The 23,709-nt window shown below is 37.3% G+C and overlaps 1 protein-coding gene across 1 annotated transcript in view; it reads left to right on the top strand.

Annotated features, from left to right (window-relative positions):
• Positions 1–23,709, top strand: part of SMG1 (SMG1 nonsense mediated mRNA decay associated PI3K related kinase) — a 58,884-nt gene that overhangs the window by 1,933 nt on the left and 33,242 nt on the right. The window contains exons 2-16 of the mRNA XM_032751075.3: positions 6,728–6,891; positions 9,779–9,934; positions 12,494–12,630; positions 14,838–14,896; positions 15,566–15,779; positions 16,520–16,645; positions 16,740–16,812; positions 17,476–17,573; positions 19,048–19,221; positions 20,202–20,426; positions 20,539–20,640; positions 21,061–21,330; positions 21,888–22,018; positions 22,699–22,860; positions 23,331–23,449. Coding sequence (XP_032606966.1) covers positions 6,728–6,891; positions 9,779–9,934; positions 12,494–12,630; positions 14,838–14,896; positions 15,566–15,779; positions 16,520–16,645; positions 16,740–16,812; positions 17,476–17,573; positions 19,048–19,221; positions 20,202–20,426; positions 20,539–20,640; positions 21,061–21,330; positions 21,888–22,018; positions 22,699–22,860; positions 23,331–23,449 — 2,210 coding nt within the window. The remainder of the gene's footprint in view (positions 1–6,727; positions 6,892–9,778; positions 9,935–12,493; positions 12,631–14,837; positions 14,897–15,565; positions 15,780–16,519; positions 16,646–16,739; positions 16,813–17,475; positions 17,574–19,047; positions 19,222–20,201; positions 20,427–20,538; positions 20,641–21,060; positions 21,331–21,887; positions 22,019–22,698; positions 22,861–23,330; positions 23,450–23,709) is intronic.

Genomic DNA, 23,709 nt, shown 5'->3' with positions numbered 1-23,709 from the left:
GTGACCTGGCTGCTAAAATAATTGTCCACAAAGCCACAGCTCTGAATCAAAGCTCTGAGAGCACCAGAGAAAGTGTGGCAGCCTAAGGGAGCCTCAGCATGGATAGGGCCTTGTTCTGTTTCCATCATACTGTGTGATCAAGAGCTTCTGTTAAGAAATAGCCAACAACTCTACACTGGAGCTGACACTTCTCAGAATTTAACTTTATAATTTCCTTTAACTATTACTTTTTTTTTGCATTATGGTAGGGGATACCAGAAATCAGGAACATTCACACAATATGGAACACAGCACACTTTCATCTATGTGCAGTGCTCCATTTTTTTACATCTCAGAAATATTGGTGATGAGAAACCTGAGTCTACAGTATGAATTTAAGAACAGTGCAGAGATTAAATCAATCTGTCAATTTGGTGTTAACTAGTTTTTAAAAGTGATTCACATGCATGCTTGAAAGGAGATCTGTTATATAAAACTGACAGTCTATGTTTCTTTCATAATTTGAAATACGATCTTGGACAAACCCCACAACACAAATATACCCACATATTCTTTCCTTCCCCTTTCTGCTGGCTGTTTGTTTCATTTACTCCAGGTGATACTGCTGGTAAATGCTTTCTTGCAGGGTGTGGAAGAGGTGAAGGAAGTGGCCCAAGTAGTGAAAGCTGTAATAATTGTAGTTGTTTCAAGTTCCTAAGGGCAAAACAAGGAACTGCTGTTACATGGGCGTACGATCAGATGGATTGTTTTCAAATGCACTTTTTTGTGTGTGTAAAAGTGACTAGGTTAATTTTCATTTATAGGTCCGGATTTCCTCTCAGTTTTTAGTGATGCTGATCAGCACTGGGGCTTGTGGTGAAAAGAGTGTGAAACTGAAAGTTGGAGTGCAGAGATTTTTTCAATGAAAAGCAGTTTTTAATTAAAATGATATTTTGTGTGTGTGTATGCAGTCATACATCAGATGAACATGGACTGGTTTTCCAAGAGTGTGTGTAAGATAGAGCTGTGTTCTACAGAGGAAGAAGTTGTCCTGATGTATAGGGGTGTATTACTTTGTGCACTGCTGTGTACCAGACTCAATTAATAGCAACACAAAAACTTTGTAGATGGATTTGACAGAGAACAGTGAAGTTTTTTTTGAGAATGCTTGATAAGAGCTTGTTCCTCCTCCTAATCTTTGCAGCTGTCTAGACCTTTGCTTGCTTCTTTCTTGTTGTTCAGCAGATCTCCTGTTACAACTCTTGGGGCAAAAAATAAAATAATTTCAGTGTGCAGGCCTTGTGTGTGAAAAGAGTTAATTTGTTAGAATGCTGAGGGCTAATTTTGTACTGAAAGAAGCAGGTGAGCATATTGGCTGGAAGTTTGTAACTGAGCACAAGTACCTTGCCTTTAATTCAGACAGGTTGGGAGATACTGGCAGAGAGGAAGAAACCTATTAGACCAAATGGCCCAGGAAAGTGCTGTTCAGAGCAGTGCTTTTCACATGGCTGTGAAGGGCAGAGGCATGTCTTTCACAAAAAGCAAGCACTCACTGTGGAAATTGTCTGATCACAATGCTGGATCCAGACAGTGAATGACAAGCCGGTGATAGTAGCAGGTGATGTGTAGAAGGAAAGTTGAAACAGAGACTGTTTCTTCTGTGTTTGCATGTACAGCAAAGTGCCTGTAAAATGTTTGTTAGAAATAGTCTGAAACTGTAATTTGCTGAGGTGAGAGACCTGCAAGTTGGCAGCATAGAGGTGTTTGAGGATGTTGCTGTGATTACCTAAGAATGGGTGTAGAGCCATGTAGGGTGAAAGTGGATGTGACTGTAGTACCTTCAGGGGTAGCTGAGAGAGAGGAGAGCAAAGACTGAGACAGGGAGGGAGAGAGAAAAGTAGTGATGTTGAAGGCAGCTTAAAGAATGAGATGCAGGATTAGTTGTAAGGTGCCATTGTGAAAACATCAATGGAAACCTTGGGAAGAGATTCACTGGACTGCATGTGGGAGATGCTGGACAGGTATGGATTCAGTTCTGGAGTTGCAGCCATAATTCTTGATCTCCTTTCACATTCGTGTTAAATATGCTGATAACTCTTTGATCTCACACCTTCCCAAGCTTTTTTTGGTAAAATGGAGGAGCTGAAATTTCTAATGTAAAAACCTTTTTTTTTTTAATGTAAAGACAGAGGAGAATGAGTTGTGAGAAAGACTGAAGAATATGAAAGTGTGTCAGTGGGAAGCAGAAGAAACTGGGATTGTAGATTGTTTTCCATACAAGAACAGCTATACTAAATCAGACCAAGGGTTTAGCTAGTTCAACATCCTGCACTCCAAAATGTCTGTTGGAACACACCTATGGAAAAAGAAGAGGATGTGTATGTGTGATACCTTTCCCTGACATTCCCTTCTAGTAATGCCCATCATGGAACAGAATGACATTGGTGAGCTACTGTCTAAGAAGGGAGTGACACAGAATCAGGAGGTGATTTTAAAATGCTACTGTTACGGCATGTAGATGTCCAGCAATGTAGATGGCAGAATTGCAGGAGGAAGGTAGTTATTACATGAATAGAAAACCCAGCCACTTGTATTTTCTTAATGCAGGAGAAGAAGCAAAAGTAGGCTTTGGGGTGGGCTCAGCCAGGCTCTGGCTTGGCAGGGTGGACCAAGTGGTGAGAAGATCATGGCAAAAGGAAGCTCTGCATGCCAGTGGCAGAACAGGCAGAAATTTGATGGGAAGCTGTTAATTTGGGTGAATACAGTGACTCTTTTTAAGTTTTAAATATTTTACTGATAAAGAATTTCAGTAATGAAGAATTTATCTACATTACTTCAAATAAGCTTGGCAAACAGAGGAAATAAGCAAGTAAAATCAACTGACTTGAACAATAATAGAGCTCACACAGTAGAGTTGTCTTGGAATAAATCTTTAATGTAGGTTCTGTACTTGGAAATAAAATTCAGTAGAATAATTAAGTGATTTTTGTCTCAAAATAATGTCCGTATGGCAGTGTTGTTCTGAAAAGGCTACACGTAATGAACAGTATACACCAGATTGTGCCAAATTTCTTGGACAAAAATTCTTAAGGCTTCCATATAACTAAAATAACAATATAGTTTTCATCTATTTTTCTTCTAGATAAAGATTTTTTTTAAACTAATTGCTCTTAGCCATGCTCTCTTAAGTCATCCATATCGGCAAGTCAAATCATATTCACACTTTTGATGAAATAAGATAATAGACTTATTTTTGAAAAGTCTGTTTCCTTTTGTATGCCAATGGAAAAAAAAATAAGCAGCCTTTTTGGAGAGGGAGGACACACTAGTGGCTATTTCTGCTTATTTAGGTGGATGAACTATTTTCTTTTCCTGATGGACCAAGGCAGGTTTAAAATCACCCTGCAGAAAACGGAATGCAGTATTTTCTGTTCAAATGATACTGCTAAAACAGTGTCTGCAGCCACTTGGTGGTGATGGGTGATCTTCCACCAGAGCCAGACACGGATGAAAACTCTCATGTGAGCTCTTGAAGTACTTTGCTTAGTCTCCATCAGTGAGATTTTCAGGTGTAAGTAATACAGTGTAGTCTCTCATAAAGTGCCAAATAGACTTTGGAAGCTACAGTATAAGATAACCATAGTCATGTTCATCCTTACAGCTTCCCGTTTTGTCTAATATAGCATTAATATTTTTGCCTTATCTGGTGCTAACACTGTACATTGAGACTCTATTAATATATGATGTTTGTTAGGTGTGTGGCAATGTCAGTGTATGTAACTTAAATTTGTTGTTACATAGGATAATGCTGAGCATTAGGTCTGTCGTGTCACCGGCCATCTGCTTGGTGCAATTCAATTGAAGTGGAAATACCACCATGTGAGCAGGAACAGAAATGCCCTCCTGAAAGGCAAACATGAGCTGAGGTGACCAGCAGCATAGTTCTGCCCATTCCCTGGTGGAATGGCTGGAGGGAGGCAGAAAAAATTTTGTAAGACTTTGGCAAGGACCTGAGCAGAGAGTGCCTGCCTTTGAGTTGTGAGGGGCTGTCTTTCAAAATAATAACCACATTCCTGACGTGGAAAAGGTATCTTTCACAAATGGATTTGGAAATTGAGGGTGTCTGCCTGTGCACACAGTGAGTGTGCTCAGCAGTCCCCTGTGTCACCCAGGTGTCTGGATTCCTGGGTCAGGGAGCACAGGGGCCGGTGACAGGTGCTGGGTCACAGCCCCAGCTCTTGATGAGCCCATGCCACAAGTCCCCAGAGTGGTTTGGAAATCCTCTTTTCAAGCAATATGGGCCATAGCAGTCAGTTGGGTCACAGAATACCAGAATCTTTCTAGGATGATTTTTGTCTCTGCCTCATAAAGATAGCCAGGAGTTTCTATCCTGTCTAAGCTACACATTTAATTGTAGTGGGAACAATGTTGTCAGAAGGCATTATTGTCTCTTAAATTGATATATAGGAGAACAATTACGTATTTTTTACTCAAATTGGACTCACCTTTTAGTTGGTGATAAAGTGTGAGCAGGTTGGCTTGCAGATAGCTGTTCCAGAAGCCAGAATGAAGTGAGTGTGTGGGTTTTCCTGGGGAAACAATAGGCTCATGTATTTTTCCACAATGGAAAATTTTACAAAGCATTCAAAGGCTGTCCTGTGGGAAGTGGGGTTAGCTGAGAACATTTTAGTCCTTCAGTTGATATAGATTCACAGAACAGTGTTAAAAATTGTACGTTTAATCAGCTTTTCTTCAGACGTAGGAATTTCAGCGTTAATGGCTGACAATTGGAGATGATTCAGTTTATAGCACATTGCCTTAAAAAAAGTGATGCCCTTTGGGAAGGTAAATGTAAAAAGTCATCAGTACTTAAATTTGCCAGCTGAAAATTTGTCAGCCTGTTTCATTGAAAGGCTAATGTAATTGTGAACTGGGAGGTTTCAGGGCAGGGAGAAGATCTGGGGTCTCTGTGTATGTCTGGAAATTTGCTCATGATTTGGTCACATTCAAGGTTCATACCATGTGAAGTGCAGAACTTTCCTGTTCAGCATAGCTTAGGTGAATGATGATGGAACAATTGTATAAAGATTTTTACAGTCCTAGTTAACTGTCATGTATAAAGACTTTTACTAAGGCTTTGCCTCTAGAATAGCATAACCTGTTTTTTAAATAGCCCAAGCAAGTGCCCAACAAAGCAGTAGATGTGATGGCAGAGTGAATACTGAATGAAGAAAAGTGTCTTGCTGTGTATGTCTAAAATTGAACTTGCTTACAGTGCAAAAGGGAATAAAACCTGCCAAGCAAATCTTGTATCAACTTACACTGTGAGAACAGGGAAAAAGGCACAATTTTCTTATTGTTCCAAACTGATAATATATAATCTGTTTTAACATGCTCAGGAGAATAAAATGTGTGTCTTTAATTCCAGTTGGTTTTGCAAGTGTCAGTGCTCATGGTATTCCTCTTCCAGTTGTACTGTGGCCAAGGAAGCCTTTAGTACTGCTTAAGTAACAACTGCTTATCAAAAAGTTTACCTGTGTTTTTCCCTTTTGGCGTTGAGATGTATTTGTATTTAGCTCCTTTTTCCCTGAATTTGTCTACCAGTTCTAGTCACAGTGTTTGCTTAAAAAGGAAAAATGAAAGACATTTTCTTAATAAACATGTGGTGTTTATCCTTACACAAATTGTAGTTAATTTACAGGAGTGATCTGTCCTGCTTTTTTGTTAAATAATTAAATGAACTATCCAAAACTTTAAATAAAAATAGTAGATCTTTAGAGTAGGGAAAGCTTGCTGCTAATAATCTGAATAGTCTGATTCCAAATACACTTGAGTTGAGTGAAATTCTGCCGATTCTCCCTTTGGATGAGTATTGCTTGATTTGTTTTAATGTCATCCCCCCATCATTGCTTGTAAGAGTGCATTTAAACTGATTGGTTGAGTTTATGTTCTGAAGTCTCATGCATGCATGTTTATTATGAAAATCCTGTATATTTAAAAATTAAACCACTTAGTGTGTCCAGGGAGAAGAGTTAATGCCATAATTTTAATTTTTTTCCTTAAAAGTTTAGTCTGGTTTATATCAGTTTTCTGATATGAGAGTGGTTTAAACATAATGCAGTTTTTTTAAAACTTGCTTTTTTTGCTTTTTATCTGCAGACATTTATGCTTAAGGATCACAGCTCCTAATTTACCTTTCAGTTTTTTCACAGTAAAGCCTTCTTCCTTGCTTTGCAGTTTTTATTTTGTAAAAACTTAATATGTGATTTTTGTGCTGATCATCAGTTACATTCTTCCATCTAATAAGAGGGTTTATGTTGCTGAGTAAGGCCCATGGCATATTATGTAAATGTTCATCTGTAGACTAGTGATGACTTTCACAAATGGTAGGCACTCTATCATCCAGCTGTGATACATACCTGGACCTAGTTGTGTTTTATTTGTCACCTCTGGGGAGTAATTTTTTCCTTGTATAGACATGCAACTGAAAAGAGACTTGAGCAGGTCATAAGAAAAGGCACTAGCACACTAGAATGCATTTCCTTTGCATGTTGCTGCGATAATTAGTCAATTCCCATCCCAATGTGAATTTAAGGTCTCTTTTTAAGCAACAGGTTAGACAAACAACTTTTTTGACATAGGGAAATACATTTGGGATTGTCATTTAAATATGTTGCATTTATAAGTGAACGTGAATCCCACTCCTGTTATATCCCTACATAAAAAAAAAATATTTTTCTCTTTGTAGAACTGACAGTGCTTCAGCTGACCAGGACAATTTAAAATACTCTTCATCCAGAGATCGGGGCAGTTCTGCCTCCTATGGATTACAACCCTCAAATTCAGCTGTGGTGTCTCGGCAAAGGCACGATGATATCAGAGTCCACACTGACATACAGAATGAAGAAAAAGGTACACAGATTGCTGTTTCATGTATGATTGTGAGGGGACATTCAGGGAAAGACAGTAAACTGAGATGGTGGAGAAATTCTTATTTTGTTGTTTGTTTTTTTTTTCCCCTCCCCCCAAAAAAGGCAGCAAACTGATTTGTCTCATTGCAACAGTATTGCTTTTTTGGGAAATTTGTCAAAAAAATACCAAGAAATTGTGTTTGTTGTGAATACTGAGAAAAATGTGCAGTTGTGTTAGGAGAAGAATGCAAGAGAAGCCTTGATGCATTAACACAATGAGTGCTTTTTTCTGCAGAATAATGTTCTGGATGTGTCTGGTCTTCAGGCTGTAATTTCTTCCTCAGTAGTCTCTAGTACTTCTGGTATTGGATTAAATGGGCTGCTAGACTGATCTTATTGCCTGTTGTAGCTTTACTGCACCAAACTGGAATCTTTGTTCAGTAAACAGATCTATATTCTTATCATTAATGGCAGTTTCTACTTTCATGTACCTCAGTCTGACTTCATGTAAATCATGTGATGTGTGATTCATACATTTTTACTGGTGTTGGTTTTTTTTCATTTTTAGGATATAAATGCTATCTCTAGAAAATAGTTAAACAGTCAGAATCGTATCTTTTCTGTAATTATGAAAAATCTATATTCTGATTTTTTTTCTCTAATTGCCAAATACAGATATCAAATTGGAGGCTTTCTTACTTGCAGAGTCACTTTTTGACTATGTAAATCCTCAGACAGGCCAGACTCAAGAAAAAATCTCACAGGAATAGTAGTGTGGAAGTTTTTGTTCAGGAACCGAAAAAGTATTTGAACTCCCCCCACTTCTCTGACCTGTAACTGACTGTAAATAATTGCTGTATCTTAGGGGAAGTTACAGCTGGATGCAAATTAATTTTTTTATAAGTGTAAGGTAGTGTTAGTAGGTGACAGAAGCATGTTGATCTGCATAGTTTGAGAACTTTACTATTTGTTTTACTTCAGTAGAGAAACTGCTTAGGAGGTGAGTGTATTTGTCTGCTAATTTGGAATGTTGTATTGTGTTTAACACAGACTGGCATAGGAGGTTGTTCTTGTAATTTGAAGGGTGCTGGTATTTAAAGAATGTACTAGCGGTGCAGTGAAATAGTAAGTTTTGGACAAATTCAGGAAGGTTTTTTGTGAAGTTGTTGGGAAAGTGCCATTGGAGAAGAAAAATGTACCTGGCTCTCCCTCCAGTGCTATATCTTGCAGGGCATGTCTCTGCTGGCTCAGCACTTTGTGCTGTTTTGTTCAGGCGTGACTTGAGAAAAGGTGATTAGGATATTCTAACTATAAAACCAAGTTCCAGGTGTAGCTAGTTCATTTTTATTATTGTAGAAATTTGTTAGCTTAAAGATGCAGAATAGTTTCTCTGTTTACTAAGATTTATCAACTCATCTGTTGGAGTCTGCCAGCATGGAATTTTCATTTGAGATTTTCTGTTCTGGCTTCCATACACCCCCTGTCCACCTCCCCTCAGTTTCTGGAGTTAGCAATAAGAACCACTCACAAATTGATAATTTTTTGGAAGATTTTCAGATTTGAAAACCTCCAAGGATGTGACTCTTATGTTAAGGCTCAAATGCATTAATTGCTGTTAGAAGTTACATCCTTCGTAGGATGGTTTGTTCACAGTGTGGTTTGTTCTGACAAAATAACGTGAAAGTGTCACGCTTGCTAGTTTATGTTTAAAAACTTAGTTGTAAAAGATGTTGTAAATCTAAATAGATGCAAAACTATCTTTACTGTAATTGTAGTTAACTAATAGTAAGTGAGACTTTGCGCAGGGTTTTCTGTAATCGTAGGGTAGCTCCATGGGTATAGGAATGCAAAAATGCATACTGGTAGTTAATATCTGCTTTTTAGTCAAAGCTTTGCCTTAGAGAAACATTCTTTACATCTGCTAAAGTTCAGGTTCCCCTCAATGTTTGAACTCTACTTTTTTGTCAATCCTTTAGTCTCAGTAGGCAGCCTCTTATGGGGAGCCACCTGTCCTTTTCCCCAGACCTTCTTTTATATATTGAAGCAGATGGACTTGTGGAATTATCTTTTTTGAGAGAAATATTGCATAATTTTTGTCATGCTGGGTTTAATTTTATTAGTTGATTCTTCCCTGTCTTGGACAGAGGAGGCTCTTTAGAAATCTTCCTTGGAAGTGAGCTCTAATACATTGAGTGAAGGATTGGGCAGGCTCAGGGGACAGTTTCACTTCTCTACAGTATTGAGGGGAAGAGCCTGCCCTGCAAAGTGGTGTGGCAGGCTGGAAGACTTCCAGTCTCAGCATTTGAGTTTGTTCATTCTTGTGGATATAGGAGTAAGATCAATTGACTTACTCAAAATTTTGCTTAGCGAAAATGTTGACCTTTTTGTATTTAGGAGAGTTGTTTACTCTGTGCAAACAGATAATATTTGTCTTTCCAAAAACTTTCTCCTTTTTTTGGCCATTTTACTTAGCTTGTGTGGTGGATTCATAGCAAAAACAGAATGGAGATTTCATGTGCATAAAGGAGCAAGTAAGTGAAAATAACTAGCCATGTGTACTAGCAGTTTGACTTTGTGTCTTACAAAGCCTTTCAAGTTAAAGTAATAATAAGAAAACATTAAATGCAACAAAATTGATGCTAAACTTTATGGCAATAGTGTTTTTTTTCACATATTTAAAAAGAGAGACAGATGAGATTCTCAATCTGTGACCTGGAAACTTACAGGATATAACAAAACATTGGTGCACGTAGAAATGAAAATGGAAGCTAAAGGAGGTGAGAGAAAGATAGAGCTGCTAATTTGCATATGAATTGCATAACTCAACAGCTCACCACCCTGGTAAATGTCTGAGAACCTGTTTTAATGTCACATTGCTTTGTCCACAGGTGGCTACAGTGTCAATGGAGGATCTGGGGAAAATACTTATGGTCGGAAGTCGTTGGGGCAAGAGCTGAGAGTTAACAATGTGACCAATCCTGATTTTACCAGTGTTCCGCATGGGAATCGTGCTTTAGCCACAAAAGACATGAGGAAATCACAGGGTAAGAACACTGCTGATTTTCAGGAAGAGGATATCTCTTCTGGCAACATTTCTTGTGTTCAGAATATGAGAAGAAGTTGACTGTAGTTATGCACTCTGTACGGATTTTATTTTTTGTGATACATGATTAGATGGTGTTGATGGGAACTTGTTTTGCTCGTTTTTTGTCTTGTTTTACTGTTCCTTGTGCTGAGGCTTCCTCTACAGGTTTGGCAGATTTCTCAACTACCTGGCTTAGGCTGTTAATCTTTCAATTTCCTTTAGCTGGCTTTTGAACCCTTACTTAGGTTAGTCAGATTTGGGAGAGACGTCTCTAAGAAGGAGAACTTGCTTTGGATTTGTTGCAGATTGATGCCTGAGTAAAGTTGGTAATTAATGAGCCCCAGTGTGGGAAGAGCAGCAATGGTTGGAAGCAGCTCAGCTGTTCCCTGTTCTCCCTGGGCTGCAGGACAAGCAGTGATCATGTCCTGTCACCATCCTGTCACCGTGTGTGTCCTGAACCTGCCACTGCTTGTGCTCCCTCTTGCTGAGGAATAGAGGCCAGGGAGGAGCTGGAAGTATCCTAAGAATGTGGGCAAGGTCTTGGGAGATGCAGAAAGAACAAATTTGGAGTTTCAAGAGGGTGCAGGAATGCTGGGCTTGTGTTTTTGAGGAAGAAGGCTTCACTCTTCTCACTATTTGAAGTTTGAGTCATAGTTCAAAAAAAAAAAAAGTTATTCCAGGCATTTTTGAATGAAAATAGAAGCTTTATGACTAAGCACTGTCACTTATTGAATCACTTAGTATAAGTAGTGGTTGAGCCACTGGTAAAAACTGCCTGCTTTATGCCAGGCACATTATAAACATGAGGACAAGCCATTTCTTCTCAATAATTAATATTTCAGAGGAGAAAAAAGAATATTCAGTGTGCTTTGCAGGTGGAAGAGCTGAGATGTAAATGGTGACATGACTGTTTCAAAAATGTGATTTTGTGAATGGTTTAAACTCAGACTTTATAATCCCATTCTAGTGTCTTGGTCTAAAATTAGGTAGTCCTTTTAGTGTCTTTTTATGTCTATGTAGAGGAAATAGAAAACTCTTTAAATAAAAAAACTTTCTGCCAGTACTAAATAATAGTTAATTCAGACTGCTTTCCTGGGTATGTGAGCATCCCTTTAATATTTAAAAGGTTAGGCTATATAATTTTGGATGACTGAGGTTGCTGCCTATGACTTGTATGTTTTCTCTCCTTGAAATGTCAATTTCAAGAGTTTCTCCTTTTGAACTTGGCTGTCTTTGATTGTTGTAGGTTTCAGCAAGTCATTTTGGTTTTTCATATCTTCTTTAAAATACAATGGGATTATGCTGCAACAAGATTTTGGGGTTTAAGTTCTTTGATGTTTTCTTGTTAATATATTCATTAAACAATTTTTAAAATAGTCTTTTGTGAGTTAGCATGTGGCTGAGACCTTGCTGAATTTTCACAAACTGGATGTCACAGGTATTTGCTAACTAGTGCTTTGGTTAGTGTCGCTTCAGTCGTGTTCTTGGTTAGTGTTTTTTGCTTGTTTTTTCCTTAAAGTTGTAATTGTGACATAAGAATTAGCTGACATTCCTGAGAGTAATGCCAATGGAGATTAGCTATTAACTGAAAAAAGAAAAAGCTGCTTTAGTCACATCGGATGATTGATGTCTAGCAGAGTAGAGCAGAGAGCTCTCTGTAGCTGTCTTGGATTTTCTCATTAGTCATGTTGACTCAGGATACCTCATCACATTCCATGAATCCTCTGATTTGAATCACCATGAAGCATCTGATGTTACACTTGTTGAAATAAATTTGGTTTCCTTTTTGCAAACGAGGGCAATTAATTATTTGTATGAATTCATGAGTAATTAGTCCCTGAAGCAGGTGAACTGCATTGTGACCGTCTCTGGTATGGCGTGCTGTTGGCCAAGTTCAGTGAAGTGTTTTCTTAGGAAGGTGTTCATTCTCCCCCATTGTGATCTGCTTAAGTGAACAGCCAGGTCCCTCTTCAAGCTGGGGGCTTTTGTTCCTCAGTAAATGAAGAGCAGATCCATTTTCCTTTTTGAAGCAGAACCCTGCTACCTGTAAGAGAGAAAATACTGTTTTTTTGTAGTTGCTTGAACTTAAATCTGGTTCTTTGCTTCAAGAAGCAGCTTGTTTTTTCCACAAGGTTTTATCAAAATATTATTTGAATTATTTTTGTTTATTCAACCAGAAGTCTGGCTTAATCTTACCCCACACTGTTTTTTTAGTTCCATTTATGTAGAAGGAAACTAAGTCTAGGTTTTTGTGTAGAAGTAAGACAGTTCTGCTTAGTTTTGAATAAGTTCAACAGAGGTACTGGGCTGTCCACATGAAGAACTGAAATATTTTGGTAGCTAAATTAGATTTTACATTTAACTTTCTTTTTATGAAAGTTTAAAACCAATCAGGATTTATTTTTAATTGTTTTCTTAAATGGCTATTATGACTTAATGATTTCACTCATACATGTATTGGACAATACTGTGCTGTTGATAAATGCTGTAGGAAAAAACAAATAATTGCTTTTTTCAGAGCGACCGTTGTCTTATTCTGACGAGTCTCGACTGTCAAATCTTCTTCGGAGGATTACTCGGGAAGACGACAGAGACCGAAGACTGGCTACTGTAAAGCAACTGAAAGAATTCATTCAGCAACCAGAAAACAAACTGGTCAGTAATTCTTCCTTTTTTATAAAACTCTCTTTTTCAAATCTGAGTATTGGGATATGTTTGCAAGATTATCTTGTATACAAAGAATTTAATTCCACAAAAAAGGAGAATGTATTCCTGGATTGCCTGTCTTGTTTCCATAATTCAGATGTTTTATTAGTATGTATTGCCTTAAACTGAACTGCTGAATGCCTGAACTATAGGAATTAACATGGCATATATATGGCTTTCTTTGACTGCACTTAGGAATAGCCTCTGGATCCCTCAGAAAGGAAGCTAAGGGAAGGGGAAGTAAAGTGTTATTGTCTTGTTCAAGAACTGTTTCTGTATTTTAAATTAAAAATACACAGGTATTTAGTCTTGTGAACAGCTTGTCTTAGAGCTACTCAACCTTGTAACTAAACATCTTTGTATGTGGGAAAAGAACTGAGTAAATCTTTTTCATGACATCTTTAGGAGTTTCAGTGGTTTGCTGAAGTCTCTAATGTCCTCAAGTGTTTTTTAAGGATATGGGGATGGGAAGGGAAGTATCCCACTGTGGGTATAAATTTTTAATAGTAGATATTTTGGAATGAAATATTAAAGAGCATATTGTCTGTCACATGTCCCCTACTGTTTTGGAAAGCTTAAGAGTTCTCCAAGTACTGAAAAAGCAGGAAGTGATGGTTTAATATCCTGCCACTCATTTGCAAACAGTGTTCTGATACTTTTGCTGTGGGATCTGTGTCTGTCCTTATTTGTAAGAAATTGGTTCATTTTCTCATTGTATGTTAATTAAACTAGTGATAATTGTGTTATTTTCCAAGGGACATGAGACTTGAATATGAGGAGTATTCAAGTCTGTGCACTTAGGTGAAAGCAGCCCCTGTGCAAGCCTAGTTGAACTTCAGCTTTCCTCTTGTTACTGCAAGGGTTTAGGAAGTAAATGCTTTCCCCAGTTATTCTGTGGTTATTCTTTTAGTTACTTCCATTATTCTCCAGGAGGTTTTCCCCATTTAAAAATTCTGTTCTGTAATTGTGTTTTATTTGGACTTATTGGTATCTCAGAATGTAATGAAATTTCCATTCTAATGTCTAAGTCAGCGATGACAAACTTAGTTAGTGGTCAGATTATTAAAACTCTGTCACTGAGAAGCTTTTGGTTAAGCTTCTCTGAGCTCACTAATGAGAATAAGATCAGATGTCAAGTGATATCAAGGCAAAAACTTCATAATGGACAGTGTTTAACCTAGCAGTAGTTCCTGCAGGTCTTGACACTACTTAGTGTAGTTTAACTGAGTTCTTTTCATCTTCAGGGTTGAAATATGAGTTCAAAGTAGAGTAGTAGAAGTGAGTAGTAACTTATCTGATAATGGAGTTGTGCTTTAGCGTCTCAATTATAGAGATGTCTTTTCCTTTTTAGCCTCTCTTGTGGGTACCAGACACATTTTCAAAATGCCCTTATGAGCTCTGAGGGGTGAAGCATGTGGATCTGTCCCTCCATCCTCAAGAGCTTGATGTTGCTCAAAAATTACAACAAACACTGGGTGCCATCCACTGTGTTAGAGGAATGTCTTTCTGAAGAAAAGAGAATAAACCTTTTTATTAGCTTGTCAAGAAATCTTCCTGTTAATGTTATGCAGTTGCAGCTCATGTGTGATTTTTCAATCAGATCACTAATGTGGCAGGGGTTTAGTGCATATTAGGAAAACAAGTCTTTCTGGTTATATTTACTGAGAAGCACTAGTTCATCAATAATGCTTCATCTCCAAAATTGTATTCCATTTCGCTAAAATGCAGGATTGCCTAAGTCAAAACCTTAATACTTCAGATTATATTATGGGTTCCATTAAATTTTCCAGTGATATAATTGATTTATTAGTATTAGGGATTTGGTCTTTAGTAGATGCTACTCATGAGCTGTGCGAGTCTTCCATGGTGATGTAATGTTGTCATCAAGAACTAAATTTGGAACAAACCTTGATAGCAGGCTGCCAATATTTTCATGGCTACTGTAAATAAATATCAAATATAACATCTAGGATATTATTGCAGTGTTGCTTAATATAGTTTATGCTAGTCTGCAGTGGCCATGGAAAGCATAATGGCATTCTCTTGGCAAGGAGAGCTGGCAGTGTTGTGTTTAATGTGGGTGTAAACAGGACCTATCATGGAGGCAGTATTGGGCAATTACTGTGCTTATGCCTTTTATGTCTCTTATATGACAGGTACTTGTTAAACAACTGGATAATATCCTGACTGCCATTCATGATGTGCTCAATGAAAGGTAAGCTGGAAAAATGCTCTCAAGGGGAAAAATAATGACAGCATTAGGTTTGAAATAGAGAGGGGAAAGTAGAGAAATTAATTTGCTAGTTTTGCATGGGTGTCCCATTGCAGGAACAGAACAAAATTGGGGAGAGTAAAGGCTCTTAGACATATCAACAATACTGTTGGGCTGTCTAGAGTACCTCCCTTGGAGAGAATGTGAAAGCACAAGTGTGACTTTGATGCTGTGGGTAGTGTGGAATCTGTCTCAGCTGGTGGAGCTGTGGTGGTGTACCTTCCAAAATGAAATAAGTTATTTTACAAGCTGACTCGTTTACATCCAATTAAGAGTGTATGTAGAGGATGCTGAGATCTGTGTGGGCCTTTAGGTGCTTAGATCAGTATTGTTTCCCAGAGTCAGCTGCATATTAAGAACTATTTCTATTGGATAGTGTGTTGGAAGTAGAACAGACATTTGTATACTTTTATTCAAGTTGATTTACTCCATAGAAATAATATTTCTTAGAATTTTATCTTAGCTTCACCACTGCTGCCAGTAAGTAAGAGAGAAGCAGCTTCATTTCTGCATATGTTTTCTTGTGCTTTAGAGAATACTTGATTTTGTTCATACTTCTGTTCTGCTGTCATGGCTGGAGATCCCAAGTTTTTTTTCTCTCCAAAAATACAGTAGCAAATTGCTTCAGGAATTGAGACAGGAAGGAGCTTGCTGTCTTGGCCTTCTTTGTGCTTCTCTGAGCTACGAGGCTGAGAAGATCTTCAAATGGATTTTTAGCAAATTCAGTTCATCCACAAAAGATGAAGTTAAACTGCTTTATTTGTGTGCAACCTACAAAGCACTAGAGACTGTAGGAGAAAAGAAAGCATTTTCATCTTTAATGCAGGTAAGACTATGAGTTAAAACATGATTATTAATGATTTTCTCAGTGCAATGCTTGAGTGAACTTTTTAAACTGGAATGAACAGTAAGTAATGCTATATTGCCATAATAAGTAAATAGCATTACAACTGGGAGGGAACTTTCTGACTGAATGGGATTCTTCAATTCTAGTTGCATTAGAAAAGAATGACAAATCTTTGTAGGATATGTATTTGGTGCAAGTCTCTAGTATTTATGGCAGATCCAAGAAGAATCTTTTTGAGACCAAAAAGATAAACTTAAGTGATTTGACTTGACCCTTTGATTGTTTTGTGCCACCTCCTATTTACAGTTTTTAACTGGAATTGTGGATAGATCTGAGAAGGAATAGGATGTGTGCAGACAAGATGAGATCCCCTTGTACAAGTTTTAGGGTTCTTTATTTTGGGTGTAGAACAGCTATGGCCAGTTGTGTGCTCCAATTTAATAATTACTTTACAGGGCCAAAAAGCTTTGGCAGGAGAAATAGGACTTAAACCAGATGTTCTGTGGCTAAAGAGCTAAAGAAGGGTGTTCCCTGGGTCTGCTGTATATCAAGCAAATGCCCCGTTGAAGTGATTATTTTCATGCTGTGTATGTGATGCTTTTTACATTTTGTTCCTGCAGAAGGAATAGTTTTGTTGATTGAATCAAAGTAGATTGTCACAATATGTTCTCTCTCATGTTTTAATGTGAAATATCTGCTGGCTTTGCTTTACTTTCCAGCTTGTAATGACCAGCCTGCAGTCCATCCTAGAAAATGTTGATACACCAGAGTTACTGTGCAAGTGTGTCAAGTGCATCCTTTTGGTGTCTCGATGCTACCCACACATTTTCAGCACCAATTTTAGGGTAAGCTTTCTATTTGCTTTGTATTTTCTTTCTACAATAGAATTGTTGGTGCATCAAATTGGGTAATGACTCTGTTTTCACATTTGCTTTCCAGGACACAGTGGACATACTGGTGGGGTGGCACATAGATCATACTCAGAAACCTTCTTTGACACAGCAGGTGTCTGGTAAGTTTGGCCAGAGGAGCTCATGGAGGGTCTCACAGCCTGCTCTGGCTTGCAGATGTTGGGGTTTTACTTACACCAGTTTGGTTCTTCTGACATGGAAATTGACATAAAACCAAATTGAGTTTCTGGCTATATAGCAAGACACTTTGTTCATAACTTTTTAGTAAATTTGTATTTTCCATTTTATGATAATTTTGGAAAAATGGGATGCTTAATTCAGGGCACATTTAAACACCAATTGTTTTGTGCCATTTTATAACAATCTTTAATAAATTTATATGAAAGGATATATTTTTTCCTATGTACTTTTAGAAAATCTTTGTCATAAAGATACTGTACTGACATTTGAAAAGTGGGGAGAATTTTTCCAATAGCTTTATTAGTTTTCTTGTGAGTTATTCACAGCAAGTTTATTATGCTTCTTGTGTTACTGGCCTAGATTCTATCTTTGGGGTTTAACTGCTGTGGGACAGAACTGAACCTTAAAATTATTTTTGCAAAAGGAGAGAAGAGGGAGATACCGTTTATATATTCAAAAACATCTGGTGTTAGTATTTTCATGCAGATTACCTCTTAGCTCAGCAAATTTTCCCTCAGCAATATGTAACTAAAATTTAATGATTGTATGTTACCATGTATTAATGGCGTGGTATTTTTGTACAGGATGGCTGCAGAGCTTGGAGCCCTTTTGGGTGGCTGATCTAACATTTTCTACCACACTCTTGGGTCAGTTTTTGGAAGATATGGAAGCTTATGCTGAGGTAAATAAGATTTTATGGTATACACCAGAGTTAACTGTTACAGTTTTCTTAATAAAGCTACAGCTGTGATTTTTATGGTTGTATTACTTTTGTAGAAAATAAAATTATGTGGCTTTCCTGGGGAAAAGAGGACCAAATTGCAGAGTATACTTCAGTCATGTACAATGACCAACTGCACAAATGCTCATGAACTGTTTATTAGTGTCACAACCAGGCCTTCAGCTATTGTTAATTGAGAATATAGTGTTGTAATAAAACTATAAACAATTGACCAAACACAATGCCTTTATTTTTCAAGAGCTGATGTGAAAACAATTCATGGTTTTTCCTTGGTGGTTTCTTTAATTGTCCAATCTGAGTGTTTCAGAACTAGTAACTGTTGGGGGGAGAGAGGAAATCTTAATGCTTCAAAAGACTAATGATAAATCTTTTTAAAATAAAGCAGCAGATTGTATTGTGCAGGAAATAATGCAGCAGGAACTGATGGAAAACTAGATTGCATTCATTTGATGTACTTCATTTTGACTTTGTAACCTTTGCTTAGTTAACAGGGCATAGCATTTATCTGATGCTGTCATTGAAGGAAGAGCTTTGGGGTTGGAGGTGGTGCTGTATTTTAAAGTGTATGTGCTCATATGAAAACATACTTACAGATGATCAATTATACTACATTGTGTATGTTAATATGCAGGTCCTGTAGGTAAAATTGTGCTTGGAGCATAATTTGTTTCGCTCAAAGCAGAATCAGTAATTTGGTCAGTGTCCTTCTCTGTACACCAGGCCTTTGCTGGGGCAGCTAGCTTTAGGATTCACAGGGCAGAGCAGTAAATCACTGCTTATCAAGCTGTCTGCTGCTCTGGTCAATGTGTGTATTCTTAGTCACGGAAGAGTTTTAAGATAACATGTGCTAATGTGGAAGGAGGTGTGTTTATCTCACCGTGGGGTGGAGCAAAGCTGCAGCCCTGCTAATGAGATCAGCACTTCTGGGAACCGTCCCAGGCACTGGTGCTAGCTGGCATAGAGTAGTCTGTTAGTGAGCTCTAGGTCTCCAGATCAACATAGTTTGTATGTGTGATGGGAATGGCCAGTCAAACATCTCCACTCCAGTTTGGGGATGGGAATTTCTTGGAAGAATGGTCAAAGTGTGCAGACAGCTGTTGTAACAGTGCAGCAATACAGATGATCATGTTCTAGAGACCAGGAACTTCATAAGCCTCAGGTTTAATTTACAAGATATAGTCTGGGTACTTTATTTCAGTGGCTAAACTCATTGCTACTCTGTGACTTCTCATTATCATTGTGTGCCGGTATTCCTCCTTTGTATGTCTGGGTAGTTAAGAGATATTGGATAAATACATTTGCAATTGGATTGTACAGTTTAATGTCTGAAAAGAGATGAAGTCTTTTCAGTCTCACATTTGAACATTTCACCCAAGTTAATGATGTGTGCTGATACACAAACCTTGTGCTGCAGGACCTCAGCCACGTGGCGTCTGGGGAGTCGGTAGATGAGGACATTCCTCCTCCCTCGGTGTCGCTGCCCAAGCTGGCTGCGCTTCTGCGGGTGTTCAGCACCGTGGTGAGGAGCATTGGGGAGCGCTTCAGCCCCATCAGAGGACCACCAATTACAGAAGCTTATGTAACTGATGTAAGAACTCCATTTACTTTGGCTTTTTTGGTTGCTGACCTGTTCTGTCACCATATAGCAATGCCATTGACTGAGTTGATTTAGGTTTTACAAACGTTACATGCATATGTATATTATAAGATTTGAGTAAAACTATTTTTTCCAAGAAATATGCTGCAATAATTTTATTAAAGTATAGATTATGATAGTGACACATAGAAATCATATGATAAACTAATTTTTTTAGACATTTTAACTTCATGTGGCTGGGTTTCCTTATCTTTGAAACCATGTTACTGTTTATTCAGACAACTATGCCACTATAGAAACTTGAATTCTAGTTATGAGTTTAATTTTATAAAATGTAAAGATTTTTATTCCTTTTGAAATGGTATCTATTAAATCTGATAGCAAACTTTTCTAGCTCTATAGTATAGGATGGTGTAAACTCAGAATAAATATTGTAAAATGTGCTAAGTAGATGTTATAGCTCTGTAGTGGGTGAGGAGATAAGATAAAAATACCTGCAGTCAGTCTTGTGGTTGCTGGATGACCTGCACTGCTGGAATTTATGCCCTTGCAGAATTTTGTGAGGGGCACGACTTCTTTGGTAAATAAGTGTACGGATTTCCGAGTTGAAGACAAGACATTTTTATAACTTCTGCCTTAATCTGGAGGGGATTCTTGAACAAAAACTCAAGAAAACTCATCTATCTTTTGCAAGGGGAGTTCTGTTGACATTAGTTGGAACTGAACAGAACTGTGAATCATGAACTTAGGTTTTTTTGTAGGTCACTAACTGAATTGGAAACCAAGCAGTTGAAAGCTTGTTTTTTCTTACACTTCTGAAGTGTAATGTCAAGATGACGTTATTCAGAATATAATTGACCAAGCTGCAGAGCAGGTGGTGGGACCTGCTCTGGGTGTCAATGGGTGTGAATACAATCAAATAGCATCTCTTTTTAATGGAGTTTAACTCAGTTGTGTTTTTAATTTTGCAGGTTCTGTACAGAGTAATGAGATGTGTGACTGCAGCAAACCAAGTGTTCTTTTCTGAAGCTGTGCTCACAGCTGCCAATGAGTGTGTTGGAGTTTTACTTGGCAGCCTGGATCCCAGTATGACCATACGCTGTGACATGGTCATCACCTATGGATTAGATCAAATGGAAAATTGTCAGACTTGTGGCACTGACTATGTCATTTCAGTCCTGAATCTGTTGACACTGGTTTGTACATGTTTTTTATTGTTATGGGGGACTAGAAAAACAGTATTTTGATTAATCCTTAATAATTAGTAAAAATTTAGGTAAAGTTACGTTTTTTGGTTTTTATCCCCAGATTGTTGAACAAATAAATACAAAGCTACCATCATCATTTGTAGAGAAATTATTTATACCGGAGTCTAAACTACTTGTTCTTCGTTATCATAAGGAGAAAGAGGTAAGAGTAAGTAACTTCTATAGGTATCTTCCAACAGCCTTTATATACTTCCTAGAATATATTAAGCTGTAAAGCTCATCTTAAATACACTTTTTAGTCTAACTGAATACCTGAAACTTCTGAAAAGGCAGATAAAGCTACTTCTTTGTTTTAGCATTTAGATTTGATAAGAAATTGGCAAGTTTGCCATCGTTCTAGGTAGAAAAATCCTTAGTGCATCTGGCTTTGATACTCAGCGTGTTAGTGATGATCTAGAAAATAGTAGATTCTGTAAGTAAGAGGTACAGAAAACTAAAGATAGGTATCTGTATCAGACTAAGCTATTCATAGATAAAGAAGAGTGATTTAAAATTCTTTGTTGTTGATTAGTGTATTTTAAGATTTGTTTTAATCAGTTATTGCTGTAATTATGTTCTCAAGGTTGTTGCAGCAGCCCTTGCTGTATACCAAGCTGTATTGAGCCTGAAGAACATTCCTGTTCTGGAGACTGCTTACAGGTTGATTCTAGGAGAAATGACCTGTGCTTTAAATAGTCTTCTCCATAGTTTACATCTTCCCGAGGCCTGTTCCGAAATCCAGCATGACTCTTTCAAGAAGCTTATATCCAATGTGGATAATGCCAAGTTTGTTGTTATATTTGACCTCAGTGCTCTAAGTACTATTGGAAATGCTAAAAACTCATTAATTGGGGTGAGTAAAAACTCAACAGATTGTTCATGCAATATGTGTAAAAAATACTTGGTTACTTAAAATTAATGTATTACACCAGCAGGGCACATATATAAAACTAAAATGAAAATATTTGTCTTCAAACTTCCTAAGTTTTAGAAAAACATTCAGTATTAAAACTTAGGGGAAACAATTGGTAGATTGTGTTTCTAATTGTTGCATAATGAAAAGCAGTTTCTAGGGAAGAGCATCTTATCAGGGTTATTAAGGGTTTAATGCTAAGATCATCATAGTAATTGCTTTTGAAACTCAAGATAGATAAAAACAGCTGTAGGGTGTCCTTTGGTAGTATATCAGCTATATGAAAACACTTTCTAGATCTTTCCATATAAAAACATGAACTACTTTTAACAGACTTCTAAAAAATTGGAAAGAAAATAGTTAAGGTCAGAAAACAATAGAGTTAAATTATTTCCTGTGGGGAAAAGGGAAAGACATTAATTTATGGTATGAGAATGACAATTAAAAGTAGATCCTAATTTTTATGTTTCTGTGCTTGCGTTGCAATTGTTTTATAGATGTGGGCCCTTTCACCAACTGTGTTTGCACTGCTGAGTAAAAACCTGATGATTGTTCATGGTGACATAGCAGTTCACTTCCCTGCAGTCCAGTATGCAGTGCTCTACACACTGTACTCACACTGCTCCAGGTATGAGCTTGAATAATTCAGCATATGTTAAGAGCACTAGGATGAACTGTTGTGAATAGAATATATTGTTGGAGGGATGAAATTAAATAGGCTGTTACAAGCAAGCTTTTGCCCAAACTTCCTTAATTAATTTTTAATTTCATTAATTGCTGAGAAGCTGTATCTCAGCCAGGAAAGGATATCCTGGCTTAATGTTGCCTTTTATTCAAAGGCAGATTGGAAATCTTGTGTTTGAATGGAGATAACTGAGGGAGAACTCTACTGAAAGTAAGTTAGGAAAGATTATTTACTGTTTTACTTACTGAGAGATCTGGGAGAGGTAATGTGATGTAAACAACAAATGTAAATACATTTTAGACCTTATTAATATGAACTGTTGTTAAAGGAAGGGAATATAGAATTGTAACTGTTACTCTTTACATTCTTAGCTGTGGTGATTTTTCATTAAGCATTGGATACCAGACACACTTGAGAACAGATTACTGGCCTGCATGGACTGATAGCAAATTGTAGCTTTTAGGCTAGGGATCAAAATATTAGGATTGTAACAGTGTGGTTTGCGTGTATGTGTTCATTTAACTTTTGCGGCTGATTGTTGATGTTTTCTCTCCTCCTGTAAACTTTAGGGAAGTATGTCTAATCTTAGGATAGTTTTAGTTGGTTTTTCCTTGCCCTTTCAGGCACGACCATTTCATATCCAGTAGCCTCAGTTCTTCCTCTCCCTCTCTGTTTGATGGAGCAGTTATAAGTACTGTAACTACAGCAACAAAAAAACATTTCTCAATCATACTGAACCTTTTGGGGCTACTGCTTAAGAAGGATAACCTTACTCAAGATACCAGGTAAGGAAAATTTTCACAGAAATTGGGAAATTTGGTTTTGTCCAGTAGAATTTATTAATGCAAAAACAAGGTTAATTTGAATTTGTAAAACTCGGGGTAAATTTAGCCAGTCAAATATTTGGGGTTTTTAAAACATTATTAGTGAAATTTTGGAAAAAAGTAGCTGCTTATTTTTTATACATGAAAACTGGAGACGTTTAAACCATCCCAAGATCTATTCAGTAGAGCAGAGCTATCAAACTCTACTGAAAGAAAGGGTTTGCTCACTGAAAGCACCCTTTTGCAATAGTTGCCATCCTGTATTACCAAAATGCTGTGAAAGCTGGAGACATCTTTAAAGTTAAGAAATACCTTGTTTAGAAACTGTGAGCTGTGGTGTGATACTGATGAACAACGTGAAGTAGTTTAAATTCTATCAGAAAGTATCTTTCTGTAACTGTGTAGAGTGACTAAACTCTTGGTTTTTGAAGGAAACTTCTTACAACATGGGCTTTGGAAGTGGCTCTTCTGATGAAGAAATCAGAAACATATACACCGTTATTTTCTCTCCCATCTTTTCATAAGTTTTGCAAAGGACTTTTAGCAAACAGTAAGATACTGCATATTTTTACTTAACTGTCTTTTACATTTCAAAATTAACTACATAAATAGCCTTGTCCCACTGATGGTAGCAACTGTACTTGTTTTGTTTACTTTAAGGATGCTTCAAGGTTGTATTGTGCAGGAACTTGCACTCTTTTTATGATTTTTTTAAGTGGATTACTTAAGCCTATTACTTAAACAATTAATTTTCTTAAAACAAATTGCAATCCTAAGAGATTCGATGCATCACTAACACTTTTGGTAGAT

Source organism: Taeniopygia guttata, chromosome 14, assembly GCF_048771995.1.
Source record: "Taeniopygia guttata chromosome 14, bTaeGut7.mat, whole genome shotgun sequence".
Taxonomy (NCBI): domain Eukaryota; kingdom Metazoa; phylum Chordata; class Aves; order Passeriformes; family Estrildidae; genus Taeniopygia; species Taeniopygia guttata.
The sequence above is the reverse complement of the archived record's forward strand: the minus strand, read 5'-3'. Positions and strand labels throughout refer to the sequence as shown.